The 21,694-nt window shown below is 44.4% G+C and overlaps 1 protein-coding gene across 1 annotated transcript; it reads right to left on the bottom strand.

Annotated features, from left to right (window-relative positions):
* Positions 1 to 2,506: 2,506 nt before the first annotated feature.
* Positions 2,507 to 10,505, bottom strand: LOC306744604 (uncharacterized protein; the record flags this gene model as incomplete). Its single annotated transcript, XM_079227284.1, has 15 exons — positions 2,507 to 2,931; positions 3,022 to 3,076; positions 3,159 to 3,296; positions 3,537 to 3,635; positions 3,746 to 4,330; positions 4,436 to 4,580; positions 4,707 to 4,887; positions 4,988 to 5,153; positions 5,761 to 5,901; positions 6,055 to 6,251; positions 6,359 to 6,484; positions 7,205 to 7,271; positions 7,674 to 7,729; positions 8,539 to 8,592; positions 10,451 to 10,505. The coding sequence occupies 15 exons, from the start codon at positions 10,503 to 10,505 to the stop codon at positions 2,507 to 2,509; spliced, it is 2,490 nt and encodes an 829-aa protein (XP_079083410.1).
* Positions 10,506 to 21,694: the final 11,189 nt, after the last annotated feature.

Consider the following 21,694-nt stretch of genomic DNA (forward strand, 5'->3'; position numbering starts at 1 on the left):
CAGAGACTCAGTTACCTGAAACAACTGTTTCCAGCTTACATGTGTCTTAACCAGCCCCAAATCTAGATCATGACAGCTTCAACCCCAGTTTAAAACGAAAGTATCAAACCTGCGGTTAAGTCAAACCTGTGAAACTGCCTCAGGGGTGTTCCAGGAACCTCTGCACCAGTGTTGGGAAATTAAATAAGTAACAAGGAAAACACTGGGGTTGGCCCTAAAGCATTGGAAGTCACAGGAGGTAGCATCTTACTCTCCTGCCAATCAATATTATTTTTTTTATTCATGCAGCAGGTAATGTTTATTGATCGCTATGATTATCAAAGCTATCCTTCCACATTCAACTGCATTTTTCATAGTCTCTGTAGTGAAAGCTGTACAAAAATTGCTTCAACATAAAGCTGTGAGTTGAAGGTTTTGCCTCTGCACAGATATCTTCTTCCAATAATTTACCAAGGCTGTCTTGCGTAGTAAGACAGCGGTTTATCATTAGAACAAGGAACTAGCCGACAGCAACACTGAAATAATTGCATACAAAAAACATGACAATATGACCTCAGATCTGCCAGTTTATGTGCCCTTTACACAAATCATATTGCACTCGGCACTTAACTTTTATTTTAACATAATACTTTGGAGAACGAGGAGGTGACCTAAGCTGTTTTCATCCTCAAATTAAAGTGTTTTTACAGAAGGACGTCCAGTTAGTTGTCAAATTATACAAATGTTTCAGATATGTATGAGCCAATCAGAGCTCTGATGAATGATTGATTAGACATGGAGCCAATTAAGGGCAGAATATAACTTATATCTAAATTACATTTATGTGATACAGCAGAGGTTATCGGAAGCTAACCTCTGTCCGTTTTTTCTTCTTCATTAATGTCATTATGTTAAGTGGGGTTAAGAATGGACATAACTCAATGAAAGTGTATTATGCAAACAAATAATGTGCTAATTTTTGCATGGCCAGCACATTTGCATGGCCAATAAATCATGTAGAATATAAAAGCAAGATCTCTGTCACATGTGCAGTATTTACCGTATCAGCTTCAACAAACAAGCTCTCCTCTGGTCATGCTACCTATTCTCCGGACATCTTATTTTGTGCTAATTCTACAGTGCATTTTCTCTTCATATAAATGGTCGTTTTGTATAATGAAATATACATCAAAGATTTAACAATGTCAAATGATACATGTGTGGAATTCATTTACACTAAGTGAACAGGTGTGGCCTTGGGGTCGGGTTATAAATTGTGCTAAATCTGGCTTTGCTAGTAGCAGTGTAAGCACTATGCAGCGGGCCAGACACGGTTGGGGGTTAATCGGGGAACAAAATGACCACCTGTTTTTGCAAAGCTCTAACTTGTCTGATTGGAGCATTTATATGGGGACTATTTTTGGGGTGGTTGCCTGATTGCTCTCCTGGAGAACGGTGACTTGAACAAGGTACTGTGGCTGTTCTGATGATTATGCTGGATAACTACACCGGAGTTACTGCCCGCTGGCAATGATCCTACAATTAAATGTCTGGTCTGAAACGTGGACACAGAGATCCACAGCTTTTTTTCTGCATCGTTCACATGTATCCTCTCACAGTTCAATCATACACACACACACACATGCACACTTAATTGCAAGCAAACATTAATGCTAATAAATGCACATGGAAGCCGTCGGGGGTGTTGGCACGTACAAAACAGAAGCAGCCTTGTGTGTTCAGTCACACAGTCAGACATATTGAACACACACATACTTCACACAACACACAAGCTTTCACACACACACATACGCACGTACAAACGAGCACACACACACACACACTGCTTGTTTGCAACTTCTGCCAGCTTTCTGCCTCTGCATGCCGACTGTGTGTCTGGCACCAGGGTTAAGGTCTGGAGCCACACACAAGCTGTGTGCTCTGTCTGGCTTTTACACACTCTCTAAATGGGCTTTTCATGAATGGCTAGGACTCAATGACTGAGTCAACACCAGGGGCCACACTCGACCCAATCCGACAACGGGTCTTGGAGATAAGTCAGAAACAACATTCTCCCAGCGCAACCAGGAAGCATGTTTAAATTAATATGCCACCAGGTTTTCTTTTGTTTTGCACTGCAAACATTGTGCTGTGGAGTGTGTCAATTCACAGATGTGTGGCTTGTTTGCCATTTCTGGCTGAGCCCAAGTGCCTTTAAACAGCGTTCTGCAGCGGCGAAGTGTGTGTGTGTGTGTGTGTGTGTGTGTGTGTGTGTGTGTGTGTGTGTGTGTGTGTGTGTGTGTTTGTGCTCTTGTTGCCCCATCAAAGCCATGTTTAATCTGTTCGCTGCAATGAATCCAGCTCTCGACATTGCGTGGAGCAGTGACTTTGACAGCTTTGCAATGACGGTTGGACGAATGGAGGCCACTATTCACAATCTTGTTCCCTCAGTGGGATGCATGTTTGCCCCATTCATTACCATCAAGAAACACTCACCTACTCTGTATACAAACAAATACACGCATCCTCACCACTTCTCTATCATTAGATCCAACACTCGGCTGACATTCAGATCTGAATCCAGACTGAAGTCTGACTCAACAAATGGAGCTGCCGGCGGAGTAAGAGGACGGAGGCCTGACGTCAGAGTTTCAAGCCAGTCTGCAGCATCAAACGATGTCGGAGCCCGTCGTTTACGTGACTTCCCAGTGGACGGCAGAGGGGAAGTACAGATGTGTGGCGGTGGAGGAGCTGGGATCACCTGGCTAGGGTTTATGACAGCAGGAGATGGAGGGAGCTCCAGCAAGAGAGATGAGCAAAGAGGTGAGGGTAGGAAGCTGTCATCCCTGTGCAGCTGGGAGGCCTGGGACTGATCAGCTTGAGAAGGAGGAGGAGGCGAAGAGCCGGGGACTGAGTGGGCAGGGGATTTATGATCACAGACGTTGACAGAGCCTGGAAGAGAGGTAGTTAAAAAGATTAGGCACTGAAATAAATTGCGAGTGCCATTTAAATTGTGCTCTTTATCAATTATGGGACACTTACCAACACAAGTCATGGGCTCATCCAGAATGTCATCTATGGATTGCCGAGGGTCCATCTATGGCCAAAAGAAACACGTAAATCCCACTCTGTAAATGGAACTCTAGGTGATCTCTTCCTGTTCATCGACAGACTCTAACCTGTGCTTTCTGGATAGCCTCCTGTAGTTCTTCCTCCAAGCTGCGAACACAGGACAACGTCTGAACTGGACTTGCTGTAATCTGCACTGGCAGCTCGAAATCCTGACCAATCATATCACACGGTTGGCAGCAAAACACCTGATTTAGAAAGCAGGGGTAAATCATTTGACAGGTGGGTGATGAGAGTATGCTCACATGTTTGACCAGTTTTCTAGATTCAAGATTCAAGATGTTTTTACTGTAATATGCACAGATAACATACAGTTATTATATACAATGAGAAGCTTATTTTGCTGGGTCCTCCTAACACAATGTGATTGGATAACAACAATTATCAGCGATTATCCAAAATATGTGTGTATTGATGTGTGTGTTTACCTGTGTAAACAACACCTCTGTCTGTGTGTCCGTTTCTGGTTTCCGCCTACAGCATCCAGGATCCTGTTGCAGGAACGGATGAAGGGATCCTCCACAAGACTGGAGGAATAATACAAAAATAATAATAATGATGTTTAGCTCTGGGAAGCAACCGTCCTGTTATTCTCCAACTCATCATAGACCAAAGAAACAAGCCCGTCTTCGCTCACCTCGTTGCTGCTGCTAGTGGAGTGTTCCCTGGGCCTGCTCCGTAACCTCTCCCTCATCTCCAACTCCACACTTAGCTCCTGCTGCTGTTGCTGCTGCTGCTCGTTCTCAGTTCTCCAAGGAGCCCCGCACTGCAGGGGCGAGGACGACGACATGGGGAGACTGGGACTTGGAGTTCCTGAGGCGGTGCTGGCACGAGCCAGGAAGACAGCGTTGGAAAGACACTGTTCACCAGCCAAACTGACTGGCGCAGCATTCGAGAAACCATTCGTCACGCTGTTCAGAATTTCATTTTGAGCGTCACTGAGAATCCCATTAGGAACTCCCCTGTCCGGGATGTACATCTGTTGGTTTGGGCTGCTGCTGGGGGAGTCTCGTCCAGAGCTGGAGCTTGAGCAGGGGCTCTGGCTGGGTGGCAGCGGGGGGCAAGAGGTGAGCAGCTCCAGGCTGGTACCCAGCTGGCAGAGGGGAGCAGGGGTGAGGCAGGAGTGGGGAAGCTGGAACGGGCGGAGACGCTGCAACAGAGCAGGCTTGGTGCCAGAGACAGGGAGGCCACGCTTACGTAGCTGCTGCCGTAACTCTGACACCTGCAGAAAAGAAGGAGGAGATGGTGAAGGTTCAAAGGACAAGGAGAGTTTGACTTCACCATTAATTTGTAAATAATAGTTATCATGCTTCCATGCTTTTCTTACTGTTAGATCAACAAGATTTGCAGGGAGAAGCTCAGGCTTGGACGCAGGGTTTGTGTCTGTCGGGTTATGGTTTGTTGTGGCAGGAACAGGTTGGGGATTCAGGGGCATGGCTCCAGAGGACTTCACAAGATCATTGTGCTCTCCGCTGAAGGAACGACAGCAGCATTATCTCAACCAAACAATCGGAGGACTAATATCTATTGATGAATCAGAGATCTGTTTGCTCAATTTGAATTCCCTGAGCCTGTATTACAGTCATCTGTTTGCATACCTGGGAACAACAGTGAGCTGTTGTTGTGGTTGTAGTTGTTGCTGTTGTAATTGTTGCTGTTGTAGTTGTTGTTGCTGGTTCTGGTGGATTTGCAGCTGGAGGAAGACCTGCTGCTGCTTCAGGAGATGGGAGTAGGCCGGGTCTAGAGACTGGGTAGGAGTGGGGCTTTTCTGTTTGGCTCCTGGAAATAAACAATTGTTTAGGATAAATTCAAACACCTCTCCAAGACATTATTTGACACATTAAAATAAATGTAGGAAAGTAATGCATTATAGTGGTACCTCCAGTTCCAGACCCTCCTCTCTGGTCTGGAGGAATGTACTGGTGATATTTGAGTTTCCTCATTTTAGGTTTGGTGTCCCGTGGTTTCCGTGGCCGAGGGAGATGGTTGAAGTTGAGCGAGGAGGGTAATGAGGAGGAGCAGGTTGGGCTGTGAGGCCGTGCTGTCTGAAAGACACACATTTCAACTGTAACCATACTGTGGTCCTGGTGAGTCATTTCAACAGTAGCGTGTAGAATATTGCAGAGAAAATGTAAAATCGTTTGACATTGTTTCCCAGTATTTGCCCCGTGTCGAGGTTAAACTCTTACATGAAATGTACAAATGCCTCACAAATCTCCAGCTGACAGCATGTGCTGCTTCTGACATACAGCCATGCCGCCTGTGTGTGAATGTGTTAACCTACGGGGCAAACACTGAGCTCCCCCAGAAGTGCAAATTGACAGTAATGAATGCAGAGCAGCTCACAGCAGAGCATTTTGTTTGACAAAACAGACGAGTGACCATCTTATTTGGTTGAAGACCTCAACAATGTTCTTTAATTTGTATGAAGTAGCAAGCACATACACACATACACAATCTAAATGTTGTTTTTCTGGATGAAAATAACATATTACTGCGTGTATTTGCTTGCATTCTTGACATTATAATGTTGAGGAGTCGTCAAAATATTCATTACAAAAGAGTCCCTTGTGAAATTGACATGAGCCAAATGAAAGTCAAAGCACTATGGTTTCCACGTGTCAGCATTAACATGCACCAATCCCACATTACCTTTGGCAGCACGGGTGTGGTCTGAGAGGTCAGATACATCCCATTTGGTCTCCCAGTTGTTGCCATGGAGTTTGATTCACTCAGCGTTACACTCATAGGTTGTCTGATGCCCTCGGTTGCCGGGAGCAACGCCAAACCAGCCTAAAGGCAGAATATCAGATTATCAGAGTTGACATATGAGGCTATTTATGAACTCACAAGTCTGTTAATGTGAGGATATTGGTGGGAATTACTTCCTTGTTGCGGCCAACATGCATCAGTCTTAATCAGAACTCAATCTTGGCGTCTCCTCACCTGAGCGTGACCGGGGCTGTGGTTAAGGGACGGGCCCACGGCTGAGAAGTCCCTCAGTAATTGGTCACCTGAGAGCCCCGGCAATGACGTAAAGGCTGTTGATTGGTGGACGCCGTGTTGCTCTGTGGGCGAGGAGGAGGGGCAGGAGGAAATGTCATCTTCGAAGACATCAGCGGACAGAGGGAAAGAGGCAGGGCCTGAGGAAATGAAAAGTGAAAGGAGGTAAGGTCAAAAGAGGAGGAGATGAGATTGGAATAAAAAATTGAAGAAGTGTGCCGGTGCATGCATATGTGTGTTGACTCACGGTTCTCCAGGGGATGTGTGTGTTTGGGCTGTTGCTCCACAGGCCCAGGTGGACGTTGGATCCTCTCGGTGAGGTCCTGCGTCTGGCGAGCCTTCTTCTGCCTCTGGGCCACACAAGCATTCCTCTCTGCAGGATAGACGAATGGTGACGATAAGTGGAGAGATGATGGGACAGATGGGAGATCAGCAGAGAGAGAGAGAGAGAGAGAGAGAGAGAGAGAGAAGCAAAAGAATGTCAGAACATATGTGATGTGGGCAGCAGCACAGCAGTGTTGCCACAGGCAGTCAATCCCAATCCAAACCAACAGAGGCATCAAAAATAGTAAACACTCCTGTCCATAGGGAGATTCATTCCCATGGATATGAACACACATACAAACACATTAACAAAACATTTTTAAAAGGGCAGAAAGGGAAATCAGATAATTCAGAAAGCCTGATATTTAAAAAAAAAAATACTCTTTTCAAATTAAAAGGAAGGTTAGAGGGTGTGGAAAAGAAAGAGAGAGAAAGATGTCAGTCTGCTAAATGATGACTCTGATCTCTGGATGGGTGGGTTTATCACGCGCTGTCAATCACTGATATGTTTGCAGGCTGCTTAAAATGGAGCGTTTCAGTGTGCAACAAGGTCACATATATTTTTTAACTGACAGCTGATGAACCATGGAGCCCGTTGCCAGATTTGCACACTTGATTTCCTCACGCTGTACAACAGGAAGCAGAGAGCGGAGATGATAAAAAGCAGACAGAAAGAAAGCGAGAGGAAATATGCCACTATGCTTTTTGCTCGGAGCACAGAGGGTAAAGCGGGAAGGAGACATCAACGTTACTGTCGGCAGGGCATCACCTTGTGCAGTTTCAGTGTTCAGACCACAAGGGGGCAACTTCTGAGCGGCACCACCATCAGTAAGACGCTGCATCAGGAAACAGCAGGTCAAACCAACAGCCAGGGCCCACAGGTTACAGTGCAGTTCATTCGGGGAAAGTTGAATAATACTTGACAGTGGAGCCTAATCAAATACTAATTTACACCGGTGTTTCCCCCAGAACATTTGCTCTCCTATACCTAATAAGTTCTCACAATTCATTTTCAATTAATGTATTATGAACACACAGCTATATGGATGTATGACAAACTGTGAGACAGCTAAACAAAACTCACCCTGTTCTATTAAATATAATCAACTGTACAATCTAATATCAATGAAAAGCATTTACATGGGACCTTGGCTGCTACTGCATCAAAATCTGTATTTGATCTATAGCGTGGAAATGTCATTCTGTTGGATATTGTTGAGAAACTGGATGCGACTTACCAGAGCTTCACTCTGGTCTTTCTCTGCTTTTTTAGGGGAGCACGCAGATTTCAACCCTGTGGAAACAGACAAGGTGTGGTTGTATGATGAAACTACAATACAGAGCCGAGTTCTTTTTAGAGGGTGCTAGCATGATTGAGGAGCATCTCAGGTGAACCAGGGCATCAACAAAGCACTCTCAGCTTTCAAGTCATCCCTCAAAGTTACAGCATGGTGCATCTGAGGCGCTCTTTTTTGTTGGCAGGCATCAGAATGTGCAACCTGCTTCAGCCTCAGACACCAAGGAGAGAACTGAAGCCTGTCTGACTCTGAGGTTGTTGTTCTTTCCTATGTCATTTGTCTTTATTGTATTTGCTGCACAATTTATTTTCATCTTTATTTTAAAATAGTGCCTGATATTTAGAGCATATTGTTAATTTTGGACATATGTTATATTGGTTAAATCATTGCATGTTATCTGCATTTCAATACTCTCTAATAATAGAAGATGCTAGGTTTGTATGTCTGATACCTGCTGTCTGTGTGATTTTGTGCAGACTTATTATTGTGAATACAATGACAATTGTGTATGTCAAATTGTATTACCTTATTGGTTCATGTTGAATTTTCAAACTAAATATGCAGTATAAAATGACAACATCTCTTGCTCTTGCACAATCAGAGTTTTTAATCAAACACAAAATCTTAACTTTAAAAGGGATATCAGAGGAAAGTAAAAGCTGGTCAATATAGTAAAACCAACAGAGACATTATCGAATCATGTTTCTGTGAAAAGAGGCGACCTGAAGATCATTAATATGACATCCTCCATGCAGTCATGGTGCTCAGGGATCAATAACAATGTAACTGATAGACATAAACTAACCAGAGTCTGCATTGATTTCACTCTGCCTTCGGTTCTGAATCCTCAACTGCAGGACTGAAAGACAAAAACAGAGATTGATTGAGCCGGCTGTGTGAAAAAAATGATGAAGTATTACAAGTTACATTGATGGAACAGTGAGTTAGTTTGATTTGAAGGACAAATGATCTGGGGAAAATAAATGACACACGCAGAAAGGTAAGAGTGGAGTAATGCAGGACAGCATGATCTCTGTTAAATGATATGGCTTCGTAATGTATATTACCCCATGACTTTGCAATGCTTATAGATTATATATCTCCGTGCATGCCTGCACACATCTACACACCACACATATGCATGTTAGCATTCAGTACACACACAAACAGGTGAAGCAGGGTAGGGCCCTGTATGACTTCGGTGAGTTTTGAGACCTGAGAGACCTGACGAGGGGAGGGCTGGTGAGGTGAGGGGAGGGGAGTTACTATTTATCTCTCAGTATGTCTATTTCTGTTGATCCCATCCCCCCTTCAGCTGTCCCGCTCTCTCCACCAGCCTCTCTTACATCCCCTCTTCCTCACGTCATCCTCATTTGTGCTGCTAACTACACTACTCTCTGACGCCTCAAAATAAAAGTTTAACGTTGTGAAAATGGTGATTTAGAGCAGATTAGCGCGCTGTTCTCTGTGGTCTTAACAAGTTAATAAAGCTATGCTTATCACACTATGTTAGATTTCAACGTGTGTGTTTCTAATGTTAGATTGTTTTCATATATTTAACTGAAGGCCCAATACAAGTGTTGCATTTTTCATGTATTTTTACCTCTTCAGGCTTCTTAAAATCTTTTGAATTAAACATTCTTATGAAGTTCTCACAACTCATCTATGCAAAGAGGCGCTGCGAGTAGAATTTGTTTTAATGATCGGGAGCTACGTTTTTAACACAAGGTTTACCACATTTTCTTAACATTGACCCTTAACATCTAGCATATGACTACTTTGGAATCAAATCATGTGAATGGTCAACAAAAACAGATATAATTGTTACAACGATGAATAGGAACTCAAACCCACTGTATCGTATTATACTGACATTAGCCAATGTTTTTTCCACACAGGATCAACATAACTTTGATGTACCAGCAGACTTTATAGACTAGCATAGACTCTGCTATGTACATACATGATGTCAAACAGAGCAGCTGCCCTAAGGAATTATGTTTTCCAGCAGGTGTTTGTACACCTAGGGGACTGCGTCTATGCCATTTCTCCGCCTTTCTATTTTACCAGCCGTTAACGACAGCTGCCTGAGAACACAACAGCAGCCGCTGCAACTTGTAGGGAAACTTGAATTATTCAGTTATAGGAAGGTTGTTCAATGCTGGTTGTCACAGAATGCTGGTTGTCTGCTGAAAGTTGTCATCAGTCGAGTAATACATCAGATAAATAATACTCAGTAATATCATTTGGAATTCATTTGGGCTATTCTTTGATTATTTTTGCCCTCAACTTCTTAAGAATCTTTACAGACTGTGATAGGATATCATCATCAATAACTCAGAGTCTTTTCTTTTAAAACTTTAACGTTGGGTGATGCTTATTAAGACATTCATATTTAATCTTATAGAGGTTTAAAAGGGAATTTAAATAAAGGGATTTTCTTGCTTAGCATCAAAGATACCACACTCCAGTTGTCACGCAGTAACGTGCCGAGGCCTTAAAGCCTCAAATCAATTAAAAACATATCTGTGTATCAATCACTGAATCCATTCACAAGGATCACTCTATTGATCACGTGTTAGTCAACGTGAACGAACAGCCAATAACCCTCATAAACACTCCATATATTGTTGCCTGAGATGTAAAGTCGTTGCTGTGGGGAAAAAACATCTTTCACTCCTCTATTTGGGGTGAATTGAGACTCCAGGATTCCTCACCTGACCGGAACTTGTTCCGGATGAGAAGAGACCTCTCGGAGGCTAGTAGTGTCATGGTGGAGGGGAGTAGAGGGAGAGAGAGGAAATTCCTGGTGTCACTCTACCAGGAGGAATGGACCCCTCTCCTTCTGTCTCTCACTGTTGCAGGGGAGCAGAGGAAGCAGAGAGTGAGAGAGACAGATGCTTGTTAATCCTCTGATAGACACAAACCGATATTGATAGAGGCACACAAAGCACAGCGAAGATAGATGGAGGGGGAAATAGAGACGCAAAGCCTCGCAGACCTACAGGCGGACTGAACACTGCAGTGAGCTGCTCTGGCAACAGCAGGCCTCCCTGTAGACAGCCTGTCACAATCACACAGAGAGTCACAGAGGCCCACCCACAGAGACAGAACTAACGACACAGAGAATTAACCAGACAAGTAGGCTTTTAGAGAAACAGAGCGAGGAGCCAGAGAAAAAGAGGAAGAGGAGGAGTGACGGAGACAGAAGCCCCAGCAGCAACTGAGACGTCAGGGCTGGAGGACGCTGACTGTGACAAACAAACACAAACTCGCGACACCTACAGCATCACACACAGACCTGCACTGTGACAGCCGGACCACAAATGTGTCATGCACTAAAAGAAGTGGAGCTGCTACTCAGATAGGAAGAGCTAGGAATCTACATAGTAAATACACACACACACACACACACACACACACACACACACACACACACACACACATACAACCTATTGACAATATTGATTTGAACTGGCCAGCCACACAACACCCAAAGTAAGCATGTTTGAAGGGAATGGACAAACACGCGTATACACACACACATAAACACACACACGCACACACACAAACACACGTGCTGTGGAATAGCTGAGATCATGCAAACTAACTCTTCTTATTCCCAATTCCATAAATGCACACACACACCTCACTTATTTACAATATGAGGCCAAAAAGAAGGCCACTCACTCATTAATGCAATCAAATAACAAGCAATTGATTGATTGTCTGGCACAGGTAGTATTTTTCAGTCGGGCACTGAGGCACAAGAAGGCACTGAAAACACTGAGAGAATAAAAGCATTAGAATGAAAGAGAATACTTACAGAAAAAGAGAGAATTGAGTCCCTCTGGGGAAATTGGAGTGGATTTAAGATTAAACTGAGAGAGGTGCGAGATGGAGGAAGAGAGGGAAAGAAAGAACTTCGTAGTGAGTTTAATGACAATTTCTTTCTTTCATGTTCTTTTCATATCCTTTTTCTTTCTTTCACCCCTTTTCTACACTTATTTTCCCCCCTAAAGGTGAAATGCAAAGAGAAAAGGATCTGTGGTTCCTTCGTCCCCCTTCGATAGAAACTCACCCTCTCTACCTCTGTCTCGCTCTCTCTGCCCCCTCTCCCCATCCGCCCCAAAGCATCCTGGATCCTTGGTGCCAACTGTGAGCGACTGTCAAACTTTACCCCTCCCCCTCCATGGCCTCGTCCCCCTCCCCTCACCCTCCCTTCCCTGTTAACAGCCATTGACTCCCCCCTCTGACATCTGCTGATGGATTGATTAAGGTGCAGATTTAAAGACAATAAGTACTTTTGTGTTTGATTGTACATGACTTTGACAAAAAGTAGACAGAATGAGGAAGTAAGGCCAGCTCCTCATGTTAGGAGCAGAATTGTCACATAATGTGATGTGATAGAAGAGTAAAGCAGGATAAAGAGTCGGTTTAGTACCAGACAGCGAGAAAAGCCCTGGAGTGTTTTGGACTCGCTTCAAATCATGTACTGCAGCAAGACTGCAGGCTCATATGCTCCTGTCAAGACACCTTTGGGTCACCCTCTTACAGTGATTTAGTACTGTGTGAGTGCAAGTGTACGTGTGTGTGTGCGTGTGTGACACCACTGAGAGTCACAGGTCAGTAAGTCAGTGTCCGTCAGCATATACTTTACAGTATGTAGCTTTGGTGCAAAGGAAAATCACCCGAGTTTTCCCTCAACCTTCCAAAGCCAATTGGGTGAACATGTAGGAGAGTGTTTCCCCGTGTGTACATGCTCTCTACGTGCGTGCATGTGTGTGTGTGTGTGTGTGTGTGTGTGTGTGTGTGTGTGTGTGTGTGTGTGTGTGTGTGTGTGTGTGTGTGTGTGTGTGTGTGTGTGCTTTAAGGCTGCAGAGTGAGAAGAAAAGTGGGGGAAGTGAGGTTGTTGCTGGAGCACCTGTTCTGTCGATTTGACAGACAAGCCGGCGTGTGCTGGTTCAGCAGGTCGTAGAGAGGGGGAGACAGAGAGGGGAGGTAGGAGGGTGAGGAAGAAGGGACAGCAAAAGTTGGAGAGGAAGCGAGGCCGCAACACTTGGAGAAGTCTTTACTACGGGGGACAGGAGGCGAGCTGGAGCCGATACAGGGAGAGCAAGGAGGTTGCTGCCATTTTATCTGATGTGGAGAGAAAGATTGACAAGGAGAGCCACTAATCGAAGAACACTGAGCAGAGATGGCGTCGCATGGGCCAACTACGGTTGTTCCCAAAATGGAACAACTAATGGAACACTAAATGAATGGGAACCTAAATGCAATACATAGTTATAGACGGACGGCTCTTTTGTGCCATTTGCACAGTACGCCTGTTTTTTCCCCCCGTCATTATAGAATCTCACCTTTGACAGCTTTTTCTCTAATGCCCTGTAAATGCATTTCACACGCACACACACGCACGAACACACATAACTCACTTATAAACACTGACAGCATGGCATATTATTGTGGGAAAGGTGATGTAATTGCTTATTCCTCTGGTTCCCCTCCACAGACACACCCTCTCTTCCACAGCCTGGATTCCCTCACTGAATAACACCTGTTACTCTCTCTCTCTCTCTCTCTCTCTCTTTCTCTCCCTCCCACACTCTCTCTCCCTCACACACACATACAGACTCCATAGTGTTGATCCTGCACTGTGTCTGGTGAGCGAGGAGGCTTGCACGCTGTTAACCTTTCCCTTGTGAAATATCATATTTCTCTGTGTAATTTGGGACTCTTTATGTACAGGACCCTGCAACCCACAGGCTAGGAAGCGTCATACAGTTTGGAATAATAGCATATTCATGGGCGATTTCATATGTATGTCAAACCTGCCTCCTTCGCTGCTGAAACTGCAGAGTTTGAATGTAGATCCAGCTCTCCCCGAGCTCACTGTCTTCTGCCTTTCACCCTGGTATAAGTATCCCTCCACCATTTGAGAGAGCTGAGAGGCAGCATAGGGAATGAGTCAGTCCACGCAACACATCATAAGTGTGAGTGTGCCCTCTCATGGATGAACTGTGCAACAACAGAGACAAAATAAATCCTTCCATGGTTAGTTTAGCTTTCCATCATGTTGGCTCTCAGTGGCATTAATGGGACGTGTGTGATGCAACAGAGCGGATATACAACAAACCTATCAAAGTGCCGAATGTATCAAAGAGAGTAAAAAGCTGAAACACACCAGTCTAACACACTTCATTACATCTGCTGCCTCTCCCTGGCCGTTCATCACTGCGCCTAGTCTCATCCCTCGCTCCTTTCCTCCTCTACCTTTATCACTTCAATCACTTGGCCATGTGCCTCGTGCCACTCAGAAGCCCTGCTGCCTGTTCCACTTCACGCAATACAAACACATCAGCCCCACACACACACATAGAGAGAGACACAGGCCGGTTTCAAACACACACGCACACACACACACACACACAGACCACACAGATTGCTGTCTACACTCTGTCCATCATCAATCTGTCTGCCAGTCACTGCACTTTGAAGCTATGTGTAATCTGGATAGCTATCAACAACCCCACACACACACACACACACACACACACACACACACACACACACACACACACACACACACACACACGTACACACACACACACACACACACACACACACAACAACCTATAATGTACTGCACACACACATCTCCAGCTGGACTGCTGATTTCACACACTCGGCTGGTTGAATATTCATCATCATCATCATCATCATCATGCACTGAGGACCTTGTAGGCTCAGCGATGGCACATCCAGTGGTGTCAATTAGGGACCAGAATCAGTTTTGTTCTGCCCGAACAGCATTTATTTAATGGCTGACCCTTCAGAGTGACCTGAACAGTATATACGCAGCGCTTCAATGGCCGTGCGTCTACAACAAGAGGGAGTGATTGTTACTTAGAGCCCTGTTATTTTATGGAGTAGACGAGGAGGGAAAACTGTTGAATACTGAAATGAATGAATCAATCAGATGATGCTTGCATTACATGGCAGGGTAACAGCATGAGTTAAATGAATGGGAGAAGTGTTTAACATCTTCAGTTGAGGTAAATGTTATTTATTATGTATTTCATGTTATTTCGATTATATGTTATTTATTGGCAAAATAACCACACGGGGATGTTTTCATTATAGTTAACTTGCTGTGAAAAAAACAATTGAAAGTGCTGATGAGGTTGATTCACGCTCTTATTTGTGTCTGTAATATGGTTTATTGAAAGAAAATGTAAAAGCTTGGAATTATTAACATTTTCAGTGATTCATAAAGGCATATTGGGATAAACTCTCGAGACTGTAATATTGTTTTACTTCTTGTATTCTCCTGTTGTAATTCTGTGTTGAAATAGCGAAACTATATTTATTGTAGCCTTGAACTTTTAAAGTTAATTATAACAAATACACTGCATATTTTTATAGCCATTGTATTTTGGGCTGCTGAGAGCTTTATACTTGACTGACAGCTGAGTTGGTGCTGAAAAATGTATACCATGAATATAAGGTAAGGACAGTTTGAAAAGTATTAAACAAAGACAAAAATATTAATATAAGTCAGCTAAATGAAATGTAATATATCCATAGCAAGTTAAACCAAAATGAACATGGACTCTTTTCACTCTTTCATGAAATTGACTCCAACGACAAACCAATTTTTCCCAGAATCCTCCATTACGATTAAAGATAGTCGACGATATGTTTACATTTTTACAGTACATTTAAACATTACTCGCTCAATACTTAGTATCCATTGAAAGAGTGCTTTGGTGCTGTCATCATTCCTCCTGTTATACTGGCCCTGAAGAGATCCTTTCTTAACGAGTCTCCAGTAGAAGAATTGGGGGAAACAAAGTCCTTTTTTGTACAAAAATGACTTCTTCAGTTCAGCTTTGTAATGTGCGGCTTCAACAGTCTGACTGAAGTTGAATCAATTGGTAATGTGTTACAGTTACAGTCCTTTTTATACAAAATCCCCATTTTCTTTCAACAGTGTTTGCTTGTTGAGTTGTGGTGGAAGTCAGTAAGTGGAAAGATGTCATGAGCTTCAGCTGAACTGGACCATGATTGTGGATTTTGTCACTTCATCTCGTACATTTAAATTGCATTATGAAGGGATCCTGTGACAGCCAATGTGGTCAAGAGAAACAATAACAGCAACCAACAACTAAACAGTAGCATAGCTGCATCAGAGTATTGTTTTAAGACTGTAAAACATCCATCAAATGAGTAAATGACAATGACAGCAGACAATGTTAATAGTAGAAACTGTGTTATGTATAATTTGTCTGTGACAACAAAAATCAAAAACTTGTGACGAACAAGAATCCGTCTCTGAGTTGCCAGAGAGTCAGTTAAAGGTAAAATAGTGAAAGAAAAATATACATTAAACATTGACTCTTTCAGAGTTCCCACAGTAAATACTCTCCACTATCTCCAGGAACAGACGGATTCTCAGCAGCACATTCTTCATTCTCTGCTTGGTTAACCTTTGCTCTTAACACCCTCCACACCTCTCTCCTTCCACTGACCCTATAAAAGTGAGTTTGCCAAACTAAAGTACAATGAAGCTTAGCGCAGGCCTTTCAGCGTGCCAGCGCATCTCTATTCCCACAATGACCACCGTAGAAAGAAGGAATGGGTCGGCCACGAAGACCCAGTCAGGTCATTTGAGCGATACAGTATTGAATAACTTATCTTGAGCCGAGCTGTTAGGCTCGCTGGCTTAAATGGAGCAGAAAATTGAGTGTGTGCAAAAAAAACTGAGGACTGTCTTACAAACTCAATTACTCTCTGGAGACAGTCCAGCAGATATATATCAGGTATCCTCTTTTTTTTTTTCCTTCTTCTTCACAAAGAATCATCTGAGGATCAGCTTAAATTAGAGGAAAGATAAGGCCCTCGTGTTCATGATCAAGGAGAGCTATTTGTGATGAATATGAAAAGCCACTTCAATTCTTTAAACATCTGGAAATGACACCAACGTGGAAGAAAGAGAAAATTATTTACAGTTGACAAAATTTAATTCAAATAAGTTAACATAATTCACATTAAACAACAACAAAATCTATCTGAATAAAGTGTTTGTTAGAATAACTCTTGGAAACAAAGAAACATTTGGTCAAACTTTCACATGATGAGTTACATTTAAAAAGCAACAGCTGCAACAAAAGTTAAAGAAAGCATTTTCCTTCACAATGTAAAAAAAGTGAATATTGAAATAAAACAAGTGCAAATGACTCACAGTGTCTCTGACGGTAAGAAAGATAGATTACATCTTTCACATAAGAAGTGCAGTAGTACTCTTTATATACACAGAATTGTTTAAAGTAAATAAAGTATCCTTCTTTTCTGAGCACTTGAAGGTTTTATATTGGATCGTATGGGAATGTAACTTCATGGGGGCACGTTAGCAGTCTAATATTCTGAACTCGCATAAAAAAAAACATGATTTCAAGCATGAGCTTTCCCATTTCGCATGTACAGTACATGTATGCATTTCATACAGGAAGGCAAATGTCAAAATCAATTATGAGTTTCGACCTCAACATGGAATGGGAATAATATACATTCGTATAAATGAATTAGCTTAAAAACACTGAAATAAATATTGCAAGTGCTCCCTTTTTTAGTGTAAATAAATGAGAACAGTTTAGTGTTAAACCAGAGTTACATATGATCACCCTCCTTCCCGGCACTTTCAAGTTTCCATCTCAGACTCTGAGTTTTCCAAATTAGACACAGTGGAGCTGTACCACTCGGCGCTCTCTTCTTCGTCCTGCACTCCGGATCCGACCTCGCTTCCTCTGTCTCGTCTCTCGTTCAGCATTTCCATGGCTACTTGGTGGTAAGGATGCTTGCGTTTGGTGTGTCGGCGTAGCGTGTTGCGCTCTGCAAATCGCGTGTGACAAAGTTGGCACTGGTAGGGTTTCTCCCCGGTGTGGACCCTTTGGTGGCGCTGGAGCTCACCGGCCTCCCTGAAGCGTTTGGCGCAGATGGGGCACACAAAGTTCCTCTGGCCTGTGTGGATGTGATTGTGTCTCTGTGGAGGAAAACAGGAAATGTATCAAAAGTCTGTGGAAATATCACTCTGCGCTTTCGTCAATGCACCTATAATCAATGTTTGTACATGAACAATGGATCACATAACTACTTGTATACGAGAGTAGTGATGAACCCATCAAGGCTCATCGCCCGACACCTCCGATCTGCAGAGCTTAGTCGCATCTTTCAGCTCATTGTTGTGATTTACTGTTTTGGTTCACTCTCACCGGGCTAATAGCAGTGTGCTAGGTCGCAGCAGGCAGCTGTTTTCAGCTAAATAGTTTTAAAAACCCACTGCGCACCTCCTGCTCAGCACCAAGCGAGAGACAGACAAAGTGAAAGGCTAGCTCGGGAACATAGTGAAGCATTTAGCAGCTCAAGAGTTATATATTTCCCCCGGGAGTTGGTGAAAGCCAGAGCTAAATGAGAGTGAATATTGTACCTATTCATAAGCCACGAACATCAAATTAATGCTAACATAAGCATTGATTCATCTATGTCGGCTGGATGTTTAAATAAGCAACTGTTTGCATATTAACTTAAAAAGGTCTACAGCATGCTTCTGTTGCAGCCGAGGAACCTAGAAATCAGTTATTTCAGGTTTAACAGTCATTGCACTAATAATTAGTGACATCTGTTTGAGTGACTGATGTTATTACTTGTACTGCTGTTGAAATTATAGTTATAATTAGCTTGCAACTGACCTGCAGATGGCTGGAGCGTTTGAAGGCTTTGCCGCACTGCTGGCAAACGTGAGGCTTCTTCTGCGAGTGCGTGATGGCGTGGCGCTCAAGGTCGGAGAGGTAAAAGAAGACCCGCGGGCACAGCTGGCAGTACAGCACCCTGCGGGACGCCATGGCATCTGGTGACCCCTCTGGAGAGAGAGGATCCAGCGGGTCGAGACTATCAGAGGGGAGAATGGGTCCGGTGGGAGGGGAGGGAGGAGCAGCCGCGTTGGAGAAGTAAAGATGGTCGTCCAGAGGTAAATGTTCCGAGTGCAGGTCAGACGGTTCAAATCTGGGCTCAGAGGCTGGTGATTGGGCCTCTGTGCAGGGCTGAGCTACAGGGTCATAGGTCAAACTAGCAGACTGTGGGTGTGGAGAGGATGCTGTAAAAGTTGATGGCTTGTTGTTTTTACTTGAGTCTTCTTCAGCAGCTATGGCTTCGCTTCCAGGTTTTAAATCACAAGGGCTGACTTGAGAAAGAAGGCTTGTGCTGCGGCGGTCGCTTTGAAGAGCGGCAGAGGGCGAACAGACGGTCAGGGAGGTGAGAACAGAGCCGGAGTTCATATTGGTCACTCCTGACAGGATGTCAGGCGGGTTGTTGGGGCTCAGTTTGCTGACGGGTTGGGACAGCGTGGGCAACGGGGATCCCAGCGCACTGACCTGACTGGGGGGCAACGGGAGGGAGACGGGGGCCGAGGCTGCCGTGATCTGGGACAACTGACCGGTCAAAGGGTCAAGGACGGCGATAGGGGTGGAGGTAGAGGCAGAGTCACCAGGGAAAGAGGGGACAGACGAAAGGAGGAGGAACATTGGGTTGGAAGCACCGGGGGAGGTCTGAGTTACTGAAAGGGGAAGCGAGAGACCCACCTGAGCCGAGGAGAGCTGAGGTGAGGAAGAGGAGGATGACAGCAGGAGAATAGGAGTGTTACTAGAAGGGTTAGTGAGGATCTGAATGGGCAGGGTGGGGATTGAAGTCACAGCATTAGCCTCTTGAACAGTTTCAACAGTTGGCTCTGCGGCGTCAAAGGGTTCTGAGTTTGTGAAGACCTCCGGAGGTTTTGTCCGATCAGCACTTACTGATGGAGAATCCGCAGCAGGGGCTGGTGAGTTGTAAAGATGATCACAAGGTGCATTTAGTGCATTATCTAAACTTTGGCTGAGGCTAGGATCTGCCAACGTGGACAATTGTGGGGACCCCATTCCTTCTCCCTGATCCTCTGAGGTGGAAGCATCGACTTGCGGCACTTTGAGTCCGTCTGGATTGAGCGTATAAGGTATTCCCTTGTCGTCGATGAGAAGGAGGTTGTTAGGGTCACAGTCTAAAGAGGAGATGGAGGTAAAGACAGAGGCAGAGAAGAAGGAGGGAGACAGGAGGGAGTCTTCAAGGGCATCTGTGGCGTCCATACGGAGCACAGAGACCTCTCCCTCACTATCATCGTCCTCTTCTACTATATCTCTGTCCCCCTCTCCCTCATATTCATCTACCTCCATAATCAGAGAGCTCTCGCAGCCAGAGTCCTCCAGGAGGCGCTCACACCTCCTCTCTCGGCTTTCTCTTTTCTTGGGCAAACTCAGGTCTAGTGGTTCTATCTGTTCCTCCATTCCCATTTCATCAAACGTCAAACAAGACTTCAAATCCATATCTTTCAAAATTAGAGGAATATTTTCCTCAATGTCTCTCTCTGTAGTTTCCTCTTTAACCCCTTTCAGGCTCAATATTTTAACAGTGTTAGTGTTTGAAATTAAAGGAGTTTCTGAGCCATCAGTGTTAATGATTTGACCACCCGAAACATGTTTCTCTTTGCACATTGTTCCCTCGTGGAATGATTCTGGCTTCGCTTCCTCAGTCTTATGGTAAGTAACTTCCTTGATTTCTCCTTCATGCTTAACAGCAGATATTAAGATTTTACAGTTTTTCTCTGCTCCAGCTGAGACCGAAACAGGTCTTCTAAAATGTGAGTGAGCAAAGTCTTTGGTCAGGCTGATGGCAGAGTTTGTGATTGGCCTCTTGCACCGTGGGGGAACAACAATTTTGATTCTGATTGGTTGGCTGCGTAACACAGGGACTCCAGTCTTTACTGTGATTGGCTGTCTGAACACACCAATCGTTCTTGTTCCCTGAGAGGCTGGCTTAGAAGTCCCGCCCACCTCTGGCTTATTCCCATTGATTGATGGTGCAGACTGCCTGGTGGTTAGTGCTTCTTTATCAGGGCAGGGCTCGGGGCTACCTGGTACAGTACAGAGTGAGGTTTCTTCCTTTGGGTCCAAAGAATCCTCTGTCACTGGCCCTGATCCCTCTGCACAGTGGCTGCCATTTTGGACATCCAGGCTGCCCCTGGTCAGGACTGAAGCCAACTGAGAATCCATTTTGGGGCATACCCATTTATATTTCTATAAAATTGGAATAAAACAATAAATTAGAAACTCAGAGTAGCACAATTTAAATAGAAGTGAGCACATTTCATGGTATCAAAAGAAAGGAATTAAATAAATAAATATCCCGGGGTGGCTGGAAAAACTCAAAGTCTCAGTGGTGATTATTGGGGTCAAGTTGAGTGCAAAAGGTAATAATCCCTGATCTTCAGATCTGATATTACTAACAGCATATAGGCTACACTGAGCCCAACTCCCCAGTCCGACATGATGAGCGACCCCTTCAGCGTCACACCGTCTGTTTTGCTCTTGGTTACCTTTTATGATCCGAAATCATAGCTCAGCGAATATCCTACCGAGGGGGTCGACCGGAGTCGGCGATCATTCAGGGAAACGCACCGGAACACAGAAGGGTCCGACTGATGTGAGCGAAATAACATTTCCTCTTTCTCTCACCACTTCTATCGTGCACATGCAACACAAATACTAACGCCTTGAAACAATATTCACATTGCAAACGCAAGCCTGTTCTAAAATGTGTCTGGGGGTAAACCAAGCAGCACAGTCTGTGGAGGACGCCATTACGCACAGTCCTAGGTCCGAAACGCCAATATTATTGTGGTGCGTGTGCGCCCTGGCTGCTCTCGGACCTGGGACAACGCAGTCGCTAACACGTCGGTCAGAGTACAGAAACGTGTATATTTACAGCCAGTCGCGGTGAGGAACGGGTCCTTCCCTTCGCACCGGAGCTTCCTCGGACCTACAGCCAGCCATTTTAGAGTCGAGGGTCCGAGACACCGAGAGCGCAGCCCGGCAGCC

The sequence above is a fragment of the Taurulus bubalis genome (assembly GCF_910589615.1).
Source record: "Taurulus bubalis genome assembly, chromosome: 12".
NCBI lineage: Eukaryota > Metazoa > Chordata > Actinopteri > Perciformes > Cottidae > Taurulus > Taurulus bubalis.